Source organism: Artemia sp. Qi Xiang Cuo, chromosome 4 (assembly GCF_049724085.1).
Source record: "Artemia sp. Qi Xiang Cuo chromosome 4, ASM4972408v1, whole genome shotgun sequence".
Classification (NCBI taxonomy): domain Eukaryota; kingdom Metazoa; phylum Arthropoda; class Branchiopoda; order Anostraca; family Artemiidae; genus Artemia; species Artemia sp. Qi Xiang Cuo.
In genome coordinates this window covers 81,918,036-81,934,922 of record NC_142797.1, presented here as the reverse complement: position 1 = coordinate 81,934,922, position 16,887 = coordinate 81,918,036, and the positions used below count along the sequence as shown (strand labels likewise).

Below are 16,887 nucleotides of genomic sequence, written 5' to 3'. Positions count from 1 at the left end.
CAAAAAAAAAAAAAAATGCCGTGACTTTGACTTCAGGAGCGCATAAGTCTGATACTACAATGGGATCTGGACTCATTTCAAATTTCATCGCATGACGTCTTTTTAGACTTAGATCACAATTGGTGAGGCCAAGCATGTGAACTCTATATCTTTTAGGTTTTTGACAACCTTTTCTTTGATATGCTCATTTTTAAGCTCAAGAATCGAATTTGCTGCCTCTAAAACACAAAATGTTGAGCGAACAATATTCCGCTGCACTTGAAGTGCCTTCGCATCCCTCTGTCAAGCGTGTGATGAGAGCGTAGCCCAAATTTCACTATTCACCTTTGGAACAAAATTTTTTTAGTATTCGCAGGCCTAGGATGGTGCTCAAATAAATCTTTTAGCTTCTCTATTTCCAAAGGCTCAGAAAAAGCTCATTTGCAACTTTGGCAAATTTCTTATGGATCTTGGGACTCTCTTTGGTACCAGAGCGTTCTTCAGAAATCTTTTTGTATAGAGCGTCATTTGACGTGTTTTCTTTTAATCTTTTACCTTTGTGCTTTTCCTGAGAATCCTTCCGCTTTGTGTCATGGATTTTTATGGGGCTCCGAGAGCAATATTTTTCGTTCCTAGAACTAATTTCAGGGCTCCGAGAGCCATATCGAACACGAGTTTGAAACTCTGGGCTCCGAGAGCCATTTGTTTGATCACTATCACTCTCACTTGAGAGTATTCTGCGACGCGAGTGAGCTTTATATTGCCTTCCACGCCTCTCACGATCATAATCCTCATCAACTAAATTGTCCAATAATCCAATCACTATCTCACTATCACTCATTATTTAATTTGGTCTCAATCAAAGCGAAAGCTAACGTCAAGTGGTGTTGTTTTGGTCAATCTAGGTGATTGCCAAAAAGAGGCAATCAATTTTAATTTTAAAAAGAGGTAAACCGCCAACAGATTGCTCTTCTTACCGTCCAGTTTCTGTTTCTTGCAATATTAGCAAGGTCTCCGAGTATATCCTTTTACCTAATTTAACTCGAAATATTTCTTTCTTTGGTGAAAATCAACTTGGTTTCAGACCTGGTGTGGGGTGCCAACATGCTCATCGTGTCCTTTCTTCTATTCAACTTTCTAATTCTTCTAAGGGTAAAGGCGTATATCTCTGTACACTTGATCTTTCAAAGGCTTTTGTTTCTGTTGTTCATAACCAGCTTTTCTTTTTTGTGACTTTTTCTGGTGTTAATTTTTTAGTTATTTACCCTTTGTAGTTTCTATATTCTAACTCTTCCCTCCACCCTAAATATTCTCCAGAAACATCTACTAATGTGCTTCGTGGTGTTGGGTAGGGAGGTGTTTTATCACCAACCCTGTTCAAAATTTGTATTTCTACTGTTCTGGAAAAGATCTCAGCCACTTATTTTTCTGGTTCTACTGATGTTTCTTACATTGCCTATGCTGATGACATTCTGTTGATTAGTCGTACTAAGTCTGCTCTTTCTGCGATAGTTTCCTTAGTTTCTCAGTCTTTCCTAAATATTGGTCTATCCCTGAATCTTGACAAGTGTGAATTCTTATCTTATAATCTGTCTTCGTCTACTCCTCTGGTATGTAATGAATTTTCTGTACTTTCTGTCTCTTCCTTTCGGTGGCTTGTTATTACTGTTTCTAATTCTCTAGCTCTCTTTCGTAAACAGATTGTTGCTGACTTAGTAAGAAAAATTCAGTTCAGTTACTCAAAAATTGTAGCAAACCGTGGAAAACATAACAGAAGAGCTCTTGGGCGCTTATTCTCGACATTTTCTGATCATTCTTTGCTTTATTTTTCGGGTGTTCATTCTGTTCTTAAGCTAAAGGATTTAAAAAAGATTAAAGTTACATATTTCAAATTTTGCAAATTTCTTCTGTCTCTGCCGCCATGGACTAGAAATCGGTATCTAGTTAAAAAAATTTTATGTTACGGATGTAACTCAAAAGCTCGGTGACCTACACAAAAAGCTTTCTGCAAATGCATTTTGTAATATTGGCGCTGACCACGGTCTTTTTACAGTTCTTTTCTTAGTTTAATTGAATTGCTAGTGTTTGTTGAGTTCTTTTTTGTTTTTCTTTTTATTATTATCTTTATACTCCACTTGTACTACTTGTTGTCTTGTAGTTGTGGGTAATAAATGATTGATTGATTTATTGATTGCACGCGTCTGTCTCAGTTGAACTCGAAGGCGGAGCTAAGGCGCTCCTCTTGGAGTAGAACTAAACCATTCATAGTATTTTCTTTTCTATTAAGGAAAATGTGTCTTTACTTGTTCTTGGAAAAACTTCTCAGTTTTGCTATTGGTTAAATGTAGGGGTTTTTTTCAGTTTTTCTGCTTAAGAACTGAGATGTAGGATTGTAATTAAAATGTTAGCTAAAACTATTATTATTATTATTTACTTGTAAACCTGTCATGTAAAAATAATAAGACGGAGTATAAACGAAAGAGAAAAAAAATCACAGTAAACACAAGGAAAAACAATTAAAAAACACAACAAGTACTTCAAGTTCAAGTTCAAGTTCAATCATTTTATTATTAACATATACATGTATATAATTGACATAGGCCCATGGGGAGACAAGCTCGAAAAACTAGGCCTAGACAAAGATACAATAAAAAATTTTACGATACAATACAAAGATAATTACGACGGCAAAGATACAATAATACAAAAATAATATGAAAGTAGCAGCTAGCCCAGGATCCAAATATAAATATAAATATATATAAAAAAAAAGAGAGATCAATATTATTAAATATAAATTCATACTAAAAGATAGCTGAGAGGCCCACATTCACATAGAACAAAAATCCAAACAAATAACTTAATCATATTAAAAAGACACTTAATTAAAAATAATCCTGAACTAAATGAAATTTAATATTCCTTTTTATTAAAGGGATAGAAGAAAATTTATCAATAAAATCCTTGTGAGCATCCCAGCACCGGGCTATTGACATGAACGGGGCGAATTAAGATCTCTCAGTACTATACTTGTCAATGTAGATACTCTTTTTTTGTCGCGTGTTATAACGATGTAAGTCTTGTGATCGGGAGAACAAACTTTGATTGAGGTAATATTGCGGTAATTTCTTAATGTCATAATTAAATTTGAAAATAGTTGCTCCAAAAGTAAATTATTGAGAAGCTGAAAGTATATCTAAATAAGTATATAAAGATGGTGTAGAAGACTTATTTGGAAGTGCAATAGGCGATGAAATAAAAAGTTTGAGGATTCTTACTGCTTTATTTTTTAAAATATGTATTGGTTTAATATGGCTTTTAAATGTAGATAAATATACTAGAGAACAATAATTAATATTAGACTGAATCAGAGCAAAATAAATACTTCGTAAAGCAGAGTAGGGCAAATAATGCTTCAACCTCCGCATTAAACCAACATTCCCTGAAGTCTTTAAGCGTATATTATGAATGTGTGTTTTAAAAGATAATCTTTCATCAATCATAAGTCCAAGATACTTTATCACATTCACCCGAGATATTGATAATAGATACTTTGAAGAAGTAACTCGGGTAATACGAGGGCATATATTTGACTTCCTGCCGTAAATTATGAAATTAGTTCATAAATTATGAAATTAGTTCAATTAGTTATTGGACATATACTCAAGACCAAGGATGGTTCAGCTTCGATAGAAGCATTATATAGAGACACTGGCTGTGTAAATCTGAATATTCAGTAAAAATATCTGATCAGCTGTAGGTTAATGCAATAATTTTCGATAATAATTTCGCTATAACTTTTTTTGTGGATGGGGAGTAGGATTTTTATTAATTGAGATTGAAAATCCGTAATTTTTGGTCTTTTATAGGCTCTTTTAATATTACTCTTTAGTTTTATCTGATAAAATTTTGAAAAAAAAAATATTTACCAATAATTTTCAAACAAAGGAGGTTTTGTTCAATAAATTTTGAATAATAACTTCACTATTTTTTTTTTCTTTTTTTTTATTACAGGCTTCACGGCTCAATCACAGAGATGATTTGTCGCTAGTCCTGGTAGTTACCTCATTTTCTAACACTGAGGTATTTGTTATACCTTCTCTTGAACGCGTCAAGGGAAGGATTCTCCAATATTATTTCTGCCGGAAGTCTATGCTATATGACAACTGACTGCCGAGTGAAACTTGTTTTCAGATATTCTTGCCGGGGAGTACCCTGCTCAAGGTGGTCCTCACGAGCTGTACTTCGGCGAGTTGATCGCAAGGGCTTTGTTTTATCAGGAACGAGCTTCGATAGCTCTTCTGATGGAGGGTTATACAAGTACCTATAGAAAACCGACATGGACGCCAAATCGAAAACGTTCCTGGATCAGCTGTGGGGTTTTAGCTTTTGTGTTGTCAGAGGTTACTGCACGCATTGCTCTATTTTGAAAATGTTGGAGAGGAGCGATGTGGCTTTTTGGTGCACCAACGAAGAGGGGACATGTATATTCCATGACAGGTCTGATGCACGAATTGAATAGTGGCAGAATAGACTCATCAGGGAGGAGACTCTTGCATCTTAGGATAACTCCTAATTTCTTGTTGCAAGATCCATCTAATTTTACTGAGATGCTCAGTCCATAAGATATCCGAAGAGAAATTAACTCCAAGTAGGCGCAGTGACTCCACTCGCGTTATTACCACTCCTTTGAAGACGAAATCAGGATGAGCCCTCATATTACGCGCCTTAGAAATTAGGAGCTATTTCGTTTTCGGTGTGTTAAAACTTACAAGTCATGCATCTGCCCATGCCTCAGTTTTCTCAAGGTCAGCCTAAAGCTCCTTGTGGGGTTCACTGGGATCTTCGTCTTTTGCGATTGATGTTTTTGTTGTTGTGTCATCCGCAAAGTGGTGAGGTTTTTCACAAGGTTGTCCCCTAGGTCGTTTATGAACATCAAGAAAAGAGTTGGCCCAAGAATACTTTCTTGTGATACTCCTGATAAAAATGGATGTCCTTTGATATGAAGCCATCGAGGATAAATTGCAACGATCTTTGACGAAAAAAGTCAGCAAGCACGTCAAATAGTCGACCATGAATTCCATAGGCTTTCAGTTTACAAAGAAGTCCCTCGTGCCATACACGATCAAAGGCTTTTGCGATGTCAAAGGAAAGAAGGCGAATATCGTGCCCCTGGGAAAGGAGCTCAACCCACTCTTAATACTGTGCAATCAGACAGTCTAACGTAGACCGTTTTCTGCGAAAACCGTATAGCGTGTCTGCCAACAACAGATGTGACTCAAGGTATTGGTAAAGGGTCTTATTAATGACGCCTTCATAAACTTTACCTACGCAGGACAGCAGACTTATTGGACGATATGATCCTACATTAGTAAGGTCAGGCTCTGCCTTTGGAACAGGGACCTCATGAGCAGTTTTCCAGGCTTTCGGGAATAATCCCGCTCCAAAGCATCTTCTATAGAGAGAGGCGAGAGAACCAGCAAGTTCAGGGGCACATCTTTTAAGGATAAGATTGGGAATCCTTTTAGGTCCTGAAGCTTTGGTGACATCCAGCTGGCTTAGCGTTCTGAGCGCCTTCCTAATAGTTATGTTAACGCTGGTGATTTTTGAATCTGTTCGTGGTGGAAAGGGGGAGGGGAGACTCCGTCCTCATCAAGTTAGGAGTTCTTTGAAAAGGCTTGTGCAAGAGCATCTGCCTTTTCCTGGCCTGACTGGATCATCGTCCCTTCAACATGAAGCGAGGAAATTGATGTTGATTTAGATGACGGTAGGGCTTCTTTGACGACCCCCCACCACCGCTTTGCAGGGGCACTTTTCAGTTTGTCTACAGACTTGTGCTTGTAATCGGCTCTAGCTTGACGTACTGCTTTAACAGACTCGTTTCGAGCGCTAATAAAAGCAACCCGGTCCTCGTCGGATTCAGTTGAACGCCATTTCTCGTGAGCCTTCTTTCTGGCCCTGATTGCCTCTCTACAACCAGAACTGAACCATGGCTTATCTCGAGATGAGACTTTTACTGTTCTTGATGGGACGAATTGCTCAATAGCCTCTGTAATCGCTTTTTCATAAGGTGCCGCTGCTTTATGTTGGGCTTCTTTTAAAAATTTACTCCACGGCTTTGTCGATAATAAGTTTCGCAGACCATCCCAGTCTGTGCGGTGATACTGCGTGATGACCCGCTCGTGCTTTACAGGTGGAGGTATTTTGAGATTTCCACGAGCTATAACTGCCACATGGTCGCTGGCAAAAGGATGGCTTTCAACACTAAAGGAATCCGAATGATCAGTTAAGAAGAGACTAAGCCTGGATGTTCAATGAGGGCCGATGTAAGTGTCAAATTCAACAACAACTTTTTTTAGGCAGTAAGCAAGACTCATGTCTAGCAGAGCTAAGCCCTCCGCATCAGTCGTACGACTTTTCAGCCAGTGGCCATGATGAATAAAAACTATAAAATTTATACTATATATTTTAATATTTGTTAACCTATTTTTTTACTTGTTTATTTATACTATTCACACAAATCGAAAATCTGTAATTATACATATCCTCATATTTATTCTTTAAAATATTAATAATTTTTTATTTATTAAAGATATAAGTGAAAACATTAAAAAAATTTTCAGTAAAGTACAAATTATGTTTTGGCCTTGAGAAGGCATATGGGTTATTACCCCTAATCATGTTATTTTCTGCTCGTTTTGAGTTTGACTCAGTTATTTATTGTAATTTCTGTTCGTTTGTGGTTTCATTTATTTATTGATACTGATTTGTGGTGGTTTTACGCTTGGTAGATTATTTGATTCTATTTTTGCTTATTTTTGGTTAAATGGAGTTCTTTACTTTTCCTTGAAAAACTTATTTTGTAGAAAAGTTTATTTTCTCTTAATTTCTGTTTGTTTTATATTGACATAGTCTTTTTCAGGGAAACTGGATTGGAAAGCTGATTGCCTTTCCAGGAAAGCTGGAAAGGTGAAATCAGTTTTGACTCTTAAAAAGGACACTAGAACTTTTAATTCCCAGTCAAATTAGCTCCTTTAAAACATCAATGATATTACTAGTAATGATAGAGCAGTGCTGCCTATAATATTGTTTATATGCCCTTTTACTACAGGCATGCAAATAGTTTTTCTTTTAATTGAAACTCCCCCTAAACCATTCCCTAAATTACCCTTCGTGTCATTAGTTACAGTAACCGTAGAAGTAGAATTAAAAGTATACATAATGTCTTCTGGCTAGTTCAACATCCGCCACAATATACATGATCATAGTTCGTTTTGATTTAGTTCAACATCTGCCTAATAATTCCTTGAAAGCTTCACCTTAATACCCTTATCTTATGGAGTAGAAAAAGCTGTAGTGGCAGTAGTAGCATTAGTTTTCATCTTTGTTTTTTTTTTCTACATCCCCTTCAACACCCGATGTTCCAAGTTAATACACAAATCAGTTCTTAAGATACGCTCTTTTGACAGTCTTAAGTTCACATAATGTCTTTTGTTAGTTTGAATTTGTCATCTATTTTCTCTCAGATTTTACCTTCATAGACTTAACATTGATAGTACTAGCATCACGGCTGTTGCGGTAGCAGTAGGAGAAGTAGTTGCAGTGTTAATGATCCATTAGTAAAGTAGTAACAGTAGTAGTAGCAGTATTAATAGCAGTAGTAGTATGGACATCTTGCCTTTTGATCAGTTGAACATCCCTTTCATGATGCCCTGGAAATTTCACCTTGGCATGGTAAGCCATTCCAAAAATATTTCTGATTTGCACTTTTGACCCGCTTTTGACATTTTTTTCATCTTAACGCTCTAAGCCTTACAAGTTGATGCAATTGAAGTATTAATTGGAGTAGTTTAGCAGCAGTAGCAGCATTAGTAAAAGTAGCAAAGGTAGCAGTGTTAGTAGTGACATACATATATTATCTTTTTGTCAATTGATCTTCCCCTTTAAGTATTCTTTGAAAGCTCCAACTCGATACCCAAATCCATTCTTGAGGTACGCCCTTTGACAATCTGCATCCCCGTAGTATGGTTTGATTTAGTTCAAACTCCCCCTCAATATTCTGTCAAATTTTCAACTTCATAAGCATAGCCTTAATTGTACTACTATCATATTAGTAGTGGTAGTAGTAGGAACAGTGGTAGCAGTAATAGTGTATTATTATTATTAGTAGTAGCAGCAGTATTAATATCAGTATCAGGTTCATTTTACTTTTTGGTCTACTGAATATCCCACTCATGATACCTCTGAAGTTTCCTCTTGATACGATAATCCGTTTTAAAAATTGCTGATATGTCCGTATTATCAATCTGTATGCACATAATATGCTTTGATTTAGTTCAACGTTTCCTCAGATGCTTATTTCAATGTCCTCAGCCTTAGTAGTACCTGCTACAGAAGTAGTAGTTTTATTGATAGTAGTGGTAGTAGTAGTTGTGGTTGCAGTAGAACCAGCAGCAGTTGTAGCAGTAGTAGCGTGCAAATGTTGCCTTTTTGGTCAACTGGTCATCTCCTTTATCATTTCCTGAAAGCTCCAAATAATATACCCTGTGATTCCTGAGTTGCGCCCTTTTGACATTCCATATACACATAACATGCTTAGATCTGGTTCAGCACTATTTTAGGCATTCCTTGAAAGACTCGCCTTAATACCCTTCGTATTTTGGGAAAGTAGTAGTCAAACATGCATATTTTTTCTCAATAACATAAACTATATGTAAACAGTGAAGAAATTACCTAACTTACAGCCCTTGCCCTGAGGCCTCAGGGTGGAGCGGTTGACATCCCCAAACGCATTACTATTGAACCTTTCAATAATGCTGAAAAAAATAGATGTCTCAAAACTTTGCTTGGATGTTTGTTTTTGTGAAATGATGTGCGTGGGGAGGGGGCTGGTTGCTCTCAAATCACTTTAGACTCTTAAAAAGGACACTTTAACTTCAAATTTCGGATCAAATGAGCCCCGTCTGAAGTTTATACGACAATCCATTCCTTAAAAACCTTATATGTCCTGGGCATAACTTACCGTCCTTGTCCCAGGCCTCTGGGGGGTTGTGTCAACCCTGGATGCATTGTTATATGTTATTTGGACTATTTTTTTTAGAATGGGTATCTCACAATTTCAATCAGATCCGTTTCGTGAAAGAGAGGGGGGCTAGTTGACCGCCATCAGTTTTGACTCTTAAAGGGGAACTAGAACTTTAAATTTTCAAAAAAATTAGCCCCCTCTAAAGTTTATACAACCATCCCTTCCATAAAAACCTTAAATGCCCCGGGGTATAACTTACAACCCTTGCCCTCAGGCTCTTGTAGTTTGTAAAGACCCAAAAAGCCTTGTTATAGGATCTTTGGACTATTTTGACTAAAATGGCCATCTCAAAATTTCTATTGTCTGCATTTCGGGACAAGACGACGTGTGTGGGGGAGGGGGTAGCTGCCCTCTGATCACTTTGACTCTTAAAAGGGCACTAAAACTTCTAATTACCTTTCCAATGAAACCCCTCTGAGTTATATACGACCACACTTTGTATGAAAACCTTATATGCCCCTAGGGCAAAACTTACAACCCTTGCCCTGAGGGCTATGGGGTGGTTGTCATCTACAAAGACATAATGTCCAGACCCTTCAACTACGCTGAACAAAATTGCCATCTCAAATTTTTGATTAGAGGTGTTAGGGGAAATGATGGGCGTAGAGGGCAAGTTGCTCTCAAGTCGCTTTGACTCTTAAAAAGGGCACTATAACCTCCGATTTCAAATCAAATAAGCCGCAACTGAAGTTTATACAAGCATCAATAAAAACCTTATAAACCCCCAGGTTATAACTTACAACCCTTGCTCTAGGGCTCTAGGGGGTTGTTTCAATCCTAGAGGCATTGTTATATGTTCTTTGGACTATTTTGAATAAATGGCTATCCCACAATTTCAATTAGATTCGTTTGGTGAAAAGAAGAGTAGTCGGTGGGGGGGGGGGGCTAGTTGCCCTCCTTCGCTTTGGACTCTTAAAAGGGAACTATAACTTCCAATTTTCAATCAAATAAGACTCCTGCAGAGTTTATACAACCATCCTATCCATAAAAATCTTAAATGCCCCCGGGGCGTAACCTACAACCCTTGCCCCCAGGCTCTGGGGGTTTGTTTCAACCCCAAAAGCCTTGTTATATGATCTTTGAACTATTTTTGAATTAAATTGCTATCTTAAAATTTCAATTGGATGCATTTCGGAACATTATGACATGTGTTTGAGGTGGGGGGGGGGTAGCTGCCCTCCAATCACTCTGAATCTTAAAAAGGGCACTAGAATGCCTGATTACTAATGCAATGAGCCCCCTCCGAAGTTTATACAATCACCCTTTTTATATAAACCTTATTTGTCCCCAGGGCATAACTTAAAACCCGTGCCCTGAGGGCTGTGGGGGAGTTGTCATGCTCAAAAGCATGATTTCCAGACCTTTCAACTTTGTTGAACAAAATGAATATCTCAAAATTTTGACTGGATATTTTTGGGGAATGGGAGGGGTTAGTCGCCTTCCAGTAACTTTCGACTATTAAAAAGGGCACTAGCACTTTCAATTTCCAATCGAATTATCCCTTTTCGAAGTTTCTACGAGAACTCCTTTGATACGAAGTAACCTGGTCTAAAACCAAAATAAATAAATAATACATTGTGTCAACATCGTACCAAATATTTATTTAAATTATAATAATGTCATATATTATATAATGTTATTATAAAATTAAATTCTAATAACATTATATATTTTAATAATATTATAATATTTATTGAAATTATAATGTTCTGTAGCCTATACTTAATCAATGTATTACCTCAAATATTTAATCTAATATTCAAGTCTCAAATCTTCATTGAGGTCCCTTGTCCCTACCTACAAGCCTGCAAGTTTAAGAACATCGGAGAAAACAAAATTTAGTGGCCCAGTTCCGGGTGTCACATATCAATACTATCAAATTTTTAAACGCTTTGCCTCAACTACTTGCTTTATTGCTTTTTTGAGTAGCTAAGACTTGGGTCAGAAATAAGTTTGCTTTTGCATCGACGCTAAATTACAATCAATTAACTATATTATAATATTTATTTAAATTATAATAATGTCATATATTGTATAATATTATTACAATATTAGATTATAATTGTAAGTTAAATTCTAATAATATTGTATATTTTAATAATATTATAATATTTATTGAAATTATAATGTTCTGTAGTCTATATTTAATCAATGTATTACCTCAAATATTTAATCTAATATTCAACTCTCAAATCTTCATTGAGGTCCTTTGTCTCTGCCTACAAACCTGCAAGTTTAAGAACATCGGAGAAAACAAAATTCAGTGGCCCAGTTCCAGGTGTCACATATCAATACTACCAAATTTTTAAACGCCTTGCCTCAACTACTTGCTTTATTGCTTTTTTTTTAGTAGCTAAGACTTGGGTCAGAAATAAGTTCAATTTTGTATCGACGCTAAATTACAATCAACACAACTTGAACCTATTTTTTTTTTTTTTTTTTTTTTTTTGCACTGACAGAAAAAATAGTTTTCAAAAAGGTCCAAATTGACTCTACGCGCAACAATGTCGCTAACAGACTTACAATAGGAAAAGCACAAAGGGAATTTGTGCCTATATGTTGTGACGTTATAAGACATTGTGATTCAATCACATGGAAGTCATTCAAAGCATATTGTTATAGAACAATAATAGAAAAGTGTGTTGCAATTTTATTTACAGTATAATTTTCTTTGAATCTTATTTTTGGGGTATTTCAAATTTGAGGTATTTGTCATTTTTTACCGTATCATTTTAATTTTTACATTTTTATGTTTTACTGGTTTTATATTTTACCTTTACGTAAGATTTATATTCATTATCATTATTCATTATCATCATTTATATTTATATTCATTTCATTATCATCATTATCAACAATATCATTCTCGCAATTTGTAATTCTTGGTCTCATACCGTGGGTTATCCCGGACGCGGTAGCACGGGTTCTTACTTTCTTGTTCGCCATTTTCATCATTTATATTTAGGAGGAGGAGTTTCAGGGCTAATTTGTCGGGGTGGCGGTAAGCCACTCCTCTCTACCCTTAGCAGAGGCCATTGTCCATGCAGCTGGATCGTCTGCCCTTCACAGTAGTCCCTCTAGGAAGAGATCCTCCCGTTTGGTGGTCTGCGACGCCGAGGAATTTTTCCCATTGCTGAGAGAAGGTGTGTAACCACCGGGACATGTCCACACGCCAGTGGGTCCTGCATGGTGTACATCAGAGGGGCCTCCCTCCTCCTCCGCCTGTATTTCAGACCCCCGGGCGAGGGTGTCCCAGTTTCAATTATGGACCCCCAGGAACTAGGTCCCCCCTAGGTCCGCGCCTTCTATGAAGGTATCCTACATATCTGTAGGATGTTCCCCTATCCGCCACCTGGGGCCGTGCTGAGTGGCCTGGGGGAGGCCCCCTACTAAGAATGTGAGTCAATAGTACTCAGTTAAAGTGTGACTAATTAATAATTGTAGTATTTTTCGGAAATTTTTTAATTGGAAACACTTAAAATAATTTTCATCTGGTTTGATTTAATTGTGTAGATTAAAATAAAATGCATGCAATAAACTATAAATTGACTGTAAGGGTTAGAAGTATAATCAGAATGGCGCATCTTACTACATTTTGGAAGAATAATGTGAGAGGCTGAAAAGCCAAAGTTTATCCATTACTATGTTATGCATTGTCAGAAAAGTGACCATGATTGAAAATAAAATAAGAAGTCTGTTAGAGCTACTATTAGCAGTAATAGTTGTATCTAACGACAAAGAGGAGAGAAAGATATTTTAATCTATTGAACATTTTGTAGGCAAGAAGCACTTATGTTTTTGGGTAGTAATGTTCCTTTATGCATAAAAGAAACTGTCTTGCTATCTAATAGATCTGAAAAATTTTGTTGGTGAGCAAAAAGTTTCTATTGAGCAGTTATTTTTGTGAGTGTAAAACCGTCGGGATTACATGGTTGTTTTTTTTTGGGGGGGGGGGGGTATATATTGTAAGAAAAGCGACGATGATGTTGGGAAGAGCATAAAATAAAGATATTGTTAGTAGTCTATTAGAGTTGCTAGTAGTAAAAGTAGTATTTAACTACAAAGAGGGTAGAAAGAGATTTTGATTACTTGTTTCTGTTTTAGGAATGTTCAGATATTATTTTTCATCGAGCTGTTTTGGAAGTGATGCTTTGTGAAAAAGCAGGATGGTTGAAAGAAGAAGATCCCCGTTCCCACTTTAAGGTCGGGCGTGTAAAGAAAGTATCAAACTTTTTTGATTACGCCAAAAGAGCTAGCAGCAGAATCCCTGATGTTAATGTAAGTATTGAAAATGTAGGTTATTCAAATACCGTTAAATACTTATAGCCTTTCGATAATTAAACATCAATTTGGACAAAATGTTGCATAAAAAGTTACATTTGTTTTGTTTTTTTTTCTAAAGGCCTACTATTTTGAAAACGGTACAGAAGTTGTTTCTCAATGTAGGTGGTAAATAGTTGTGAATACAAATATTGTACTACCATCTTTAGATTCAACGAAACTAAACTCAGTTCCCATGTGCCTCAACCTCCCTCCCCAGTTTTACTCAACCCATTTAACACAACCCACATTAAACTCAACCCCTGTTTACCTTAACCCCCTTTTAATTCAGTCCCCATTCAACCCAACCCCGCACAATTCAATCCTCATTTAATTTGACCCCATTTAACTCAACCTGCGTTCATTCAACCCTTGCATCAGGTTAGGTTGAATGGGGGGTAAATTTGCTGTGTTTGGCCGCATCTAAAGGAAACATTTTAATAAAATAGAAGTAGTACCATTGGATTCCTTATTTTATGGTCTTTCCAGATGTCTTGGTCGTTTTTTCTGGCAATGACCAACCCCCCAACCTTCCCCCTGATGGTCCAAGATATAACCCTAGGATATGTAAAAAAAAGATAACGCTAAAACAAAGAAATTCTTATGTTATATCTACAGTGTCTTTCTATTAATCAGATTATCATGTTTCCCTGCATTTTTACCCACATTTTTTGAATAATTTTAAATAATACTTTTTTTCCCAAGAATTGTGTTAACATCTCTTGGTGGAAATCTTTTCACCTTGACACAAATGCGAGAAAACTAGTTAACAAAGAAGACATGGTGTGTTTTGTCCAAGAAGGAATTCGCACTTGGGATTTTAATTTTAAACAGAAATAATATTTCTTGTGTAAAAAATGTATTACTTTCATGATTCGTTGAAGTAGCTGTTGGTAGAGTACCCTGATGGTCCAATATATAGCCCTAGGATGTGTAAAATGAAGAGGTTTCAACCTCCCATCTACAAAATGGGGGAATATTGTATCTTCGCTATAAGAAAGATGGTTTTTATTTTATTTCAATGAAGATACAAAATGGGTATTTATGAAGGGTATATAAAAAGGGTATTATTTGAAAATTTATTTATTCCTCCCCTTCCCCCCCCCCCCCGCCTCAATAATGGTGCCAGTAACAATTCACGGAACCTATGAATTGGATTTAAAAAAATTTGATCTTCATGTGTAAATAAAGCTTGAAAACAGTATTTCAAAATCAAAAACAGGTACGACAATTCAATACGCAATTTTTAAGACACAAAGTATGTCTACAGTTATTTCTTGAATGAAAATTTTAAAAATTTTATTTTTATTCTTCGGATATCTTGAATTTGGCGCTGAAAATTCATCAGTAACTCTTGTTCACAAACTTCCACATTGTTGAAGGATTTCATTAGCAATTATTGTTAAACAATTTTCTCACGAAAACACAGGTGTTAGTTTTTATTTGGGGATGGTAGGAACAGACCTTATTCAGATAATCGAGACTTTCCATTCTTATTATCCGCTTATTGTCATACAAAAGAACCAATCACGCTTTAAGCTCTTTTTACTAGCTCAAAGATTTGACATAGCAACAAGAAGTAAATCCTGCAGTGGGAAAAAAGCGGATAGCGGTACTTTTCTTACATACGCTTAAGGAATAAGATAACTCGACAAAAAAAATATGAAGATTGATGCCGCAAAAGTAAACCCACTTAATTAAAGGACACTTTTTAAGACGGAACTTTAGCTTGTAATCTTTTTTTTTCTGTTTTCCTTAATTCTCAACATAGTCAGGACCAAACCTCTTGGAGCAAATGATAGAAAACAAGCACTAATGTCGTGAAACAGTTGCAAAACAGGCCCTCTATGGCCTGACCCTTCCCCCCCCCCTGAAAAAAATTAGTAACAATATTTTAGTCCAAAAATCATGGAAGCTGACCCCTGGCCCTCCCTCCATGACCTAACTCTCCCCCCCCCCAAAAAAAAAATCTTTTTAGCTGTATGGTGACCCCTGGCTCTCCCTCCTTTATTCTCATGCTCAAATCTCCTTAATTCCAATTTCCTTCTTAATTCAGATTTCGTTGATTCTCAACATAGTCAGGACAAATCTTCAAAACGGTCACTGATCAGCTATTATTTTGCAGGTTACAGAGGAAGACTGTGAACTATACTTGAAAAGATTCTCAAATGATAAGACTAACTTTTTCAAGTTCTATTATCTAAGGAACTGCCTTGCTCCCGTTGTGGAAACTGTTATACTACTGGATCGATTATTATTTCTATTGGAACAGGGAATAACTGCTTCTATAGTTCAAGTATTTGACCCTGCTATGTCTCCAAGATGCTTTGCTGTTTTAGGGAAGAAATAAATTTTCTGACTTAATTTGTCATGATACTGTCCAAAATTAAGACATGTAAAGCAGAAAAAGAAACTATATAATGCGATTATTTTTCTGCTTTATTAAAACGGCAACTTTTATGGTGTTTTAATAAAGCAGCCCTGAGACGCATAAAAATTATGGGTATCAAGAGTGCGAGAAGTGCCAAAAATAGTATGGTGTTACCCAGCAAATTTAAAAAAGTATAAATGCCTATAAGAAATAACCCCGCAGGCAGCGTTGGTAAAACTGGCTGCTGCCACTGGTACAAAAGAAAATTTTAAAGCGTAGATGGCTTTTAGTATATTTTTCGGTAATGATGCAAACTACGACGTCTCACAACTCATTGAAGGACCCAGCTACACGAAGGTAGTAACATTGCATACGCCCATCCTCAATTCCACTGTTCAGAGCTTAGCTCTTTACCCTGATATGAACTGTGTACTTCCTTTAAAAATCTACTTAAGACCTCCTCCCGCCCCATTCAAGGACATCGTTTTTTTGCTCCAGTAGAGATTGCCAAAAAACACGATTTTGACAACCTATCATCCCTAACGTGTGACCCATCCTTCCTAAGTATCTTTCATTACAGCCCTGTACAATGGGATCGAGGTATATTTCTCGTAAAGCTTAATTTTTAATGTACAAAGTTCAAACAAGTATCAATTTCACTTGACAGCTGTCATTATTACTGCTGTACATTATGTCATTAATGTACAAAGTTCAAACAAGTATCAATTTCACTTGACAGCTGTCATTATTACTGCTGTACATTATGTCATTAATGTACAAAGTTCAAACAAGTATCAATTTCACTTGACAGCTGTCATTATTGTGGTCTCTAGCATTCTATTCTTATTTTTAACACCTTTTCTCCCAAACTGTTTTCCACTGCAAAAAAAAAAACTCCCTTTGTTTTGGCTGTTGTACATTTTCACTGCATGTAGCTTCCCCACTAATAACGCTGCTTGAGCGCTGCTGTTGGTGAATTTTCGCGGTATCTAACATCACCTCTTCATCCTCATTTATTGCCGATTTAAACGAATTTTAATTTATTTTTGCAACAATCCTTGCACCCTTAACTCTTAGAATCTCAAAAAATGTATCCATTTCACCGACATTTGTTATTGATGTTCATTGCTTT

At 36.4% G+C, this 16,887-nt stretch overlaps 1 protein-coding gene across 1 annotated transcript in view; it reads left to right on the top strand.

Annotated features, from left to right (window-relative positions):
* The window catches only part of LOC148953511 (putative methyltransferase-like protein 25), a 52,512-nt gene extending 36,764 nt beyond the window's left edge, over positions 1-15,748 (top strand). Inside the window, exons 5-6 of the mRNA XM_089087718.1 lie at positions 13,169-13,342; positions 15,510-15,748. Of these exons, the coding sequence (XP_088943844.1) occupies positions 13,169-13,342; positions 15,510-15,734 (399 nt within the window). The 3' untranslated portion in view covers positions 15,735-15,748. The remainder of the gene's footprint in view (positions 1-13,168; positions 13,343-15,509) is intronic.
* The last annotated feature ends 1,139 nt before the right edge of the window (positions 15,749-16,887 follow it).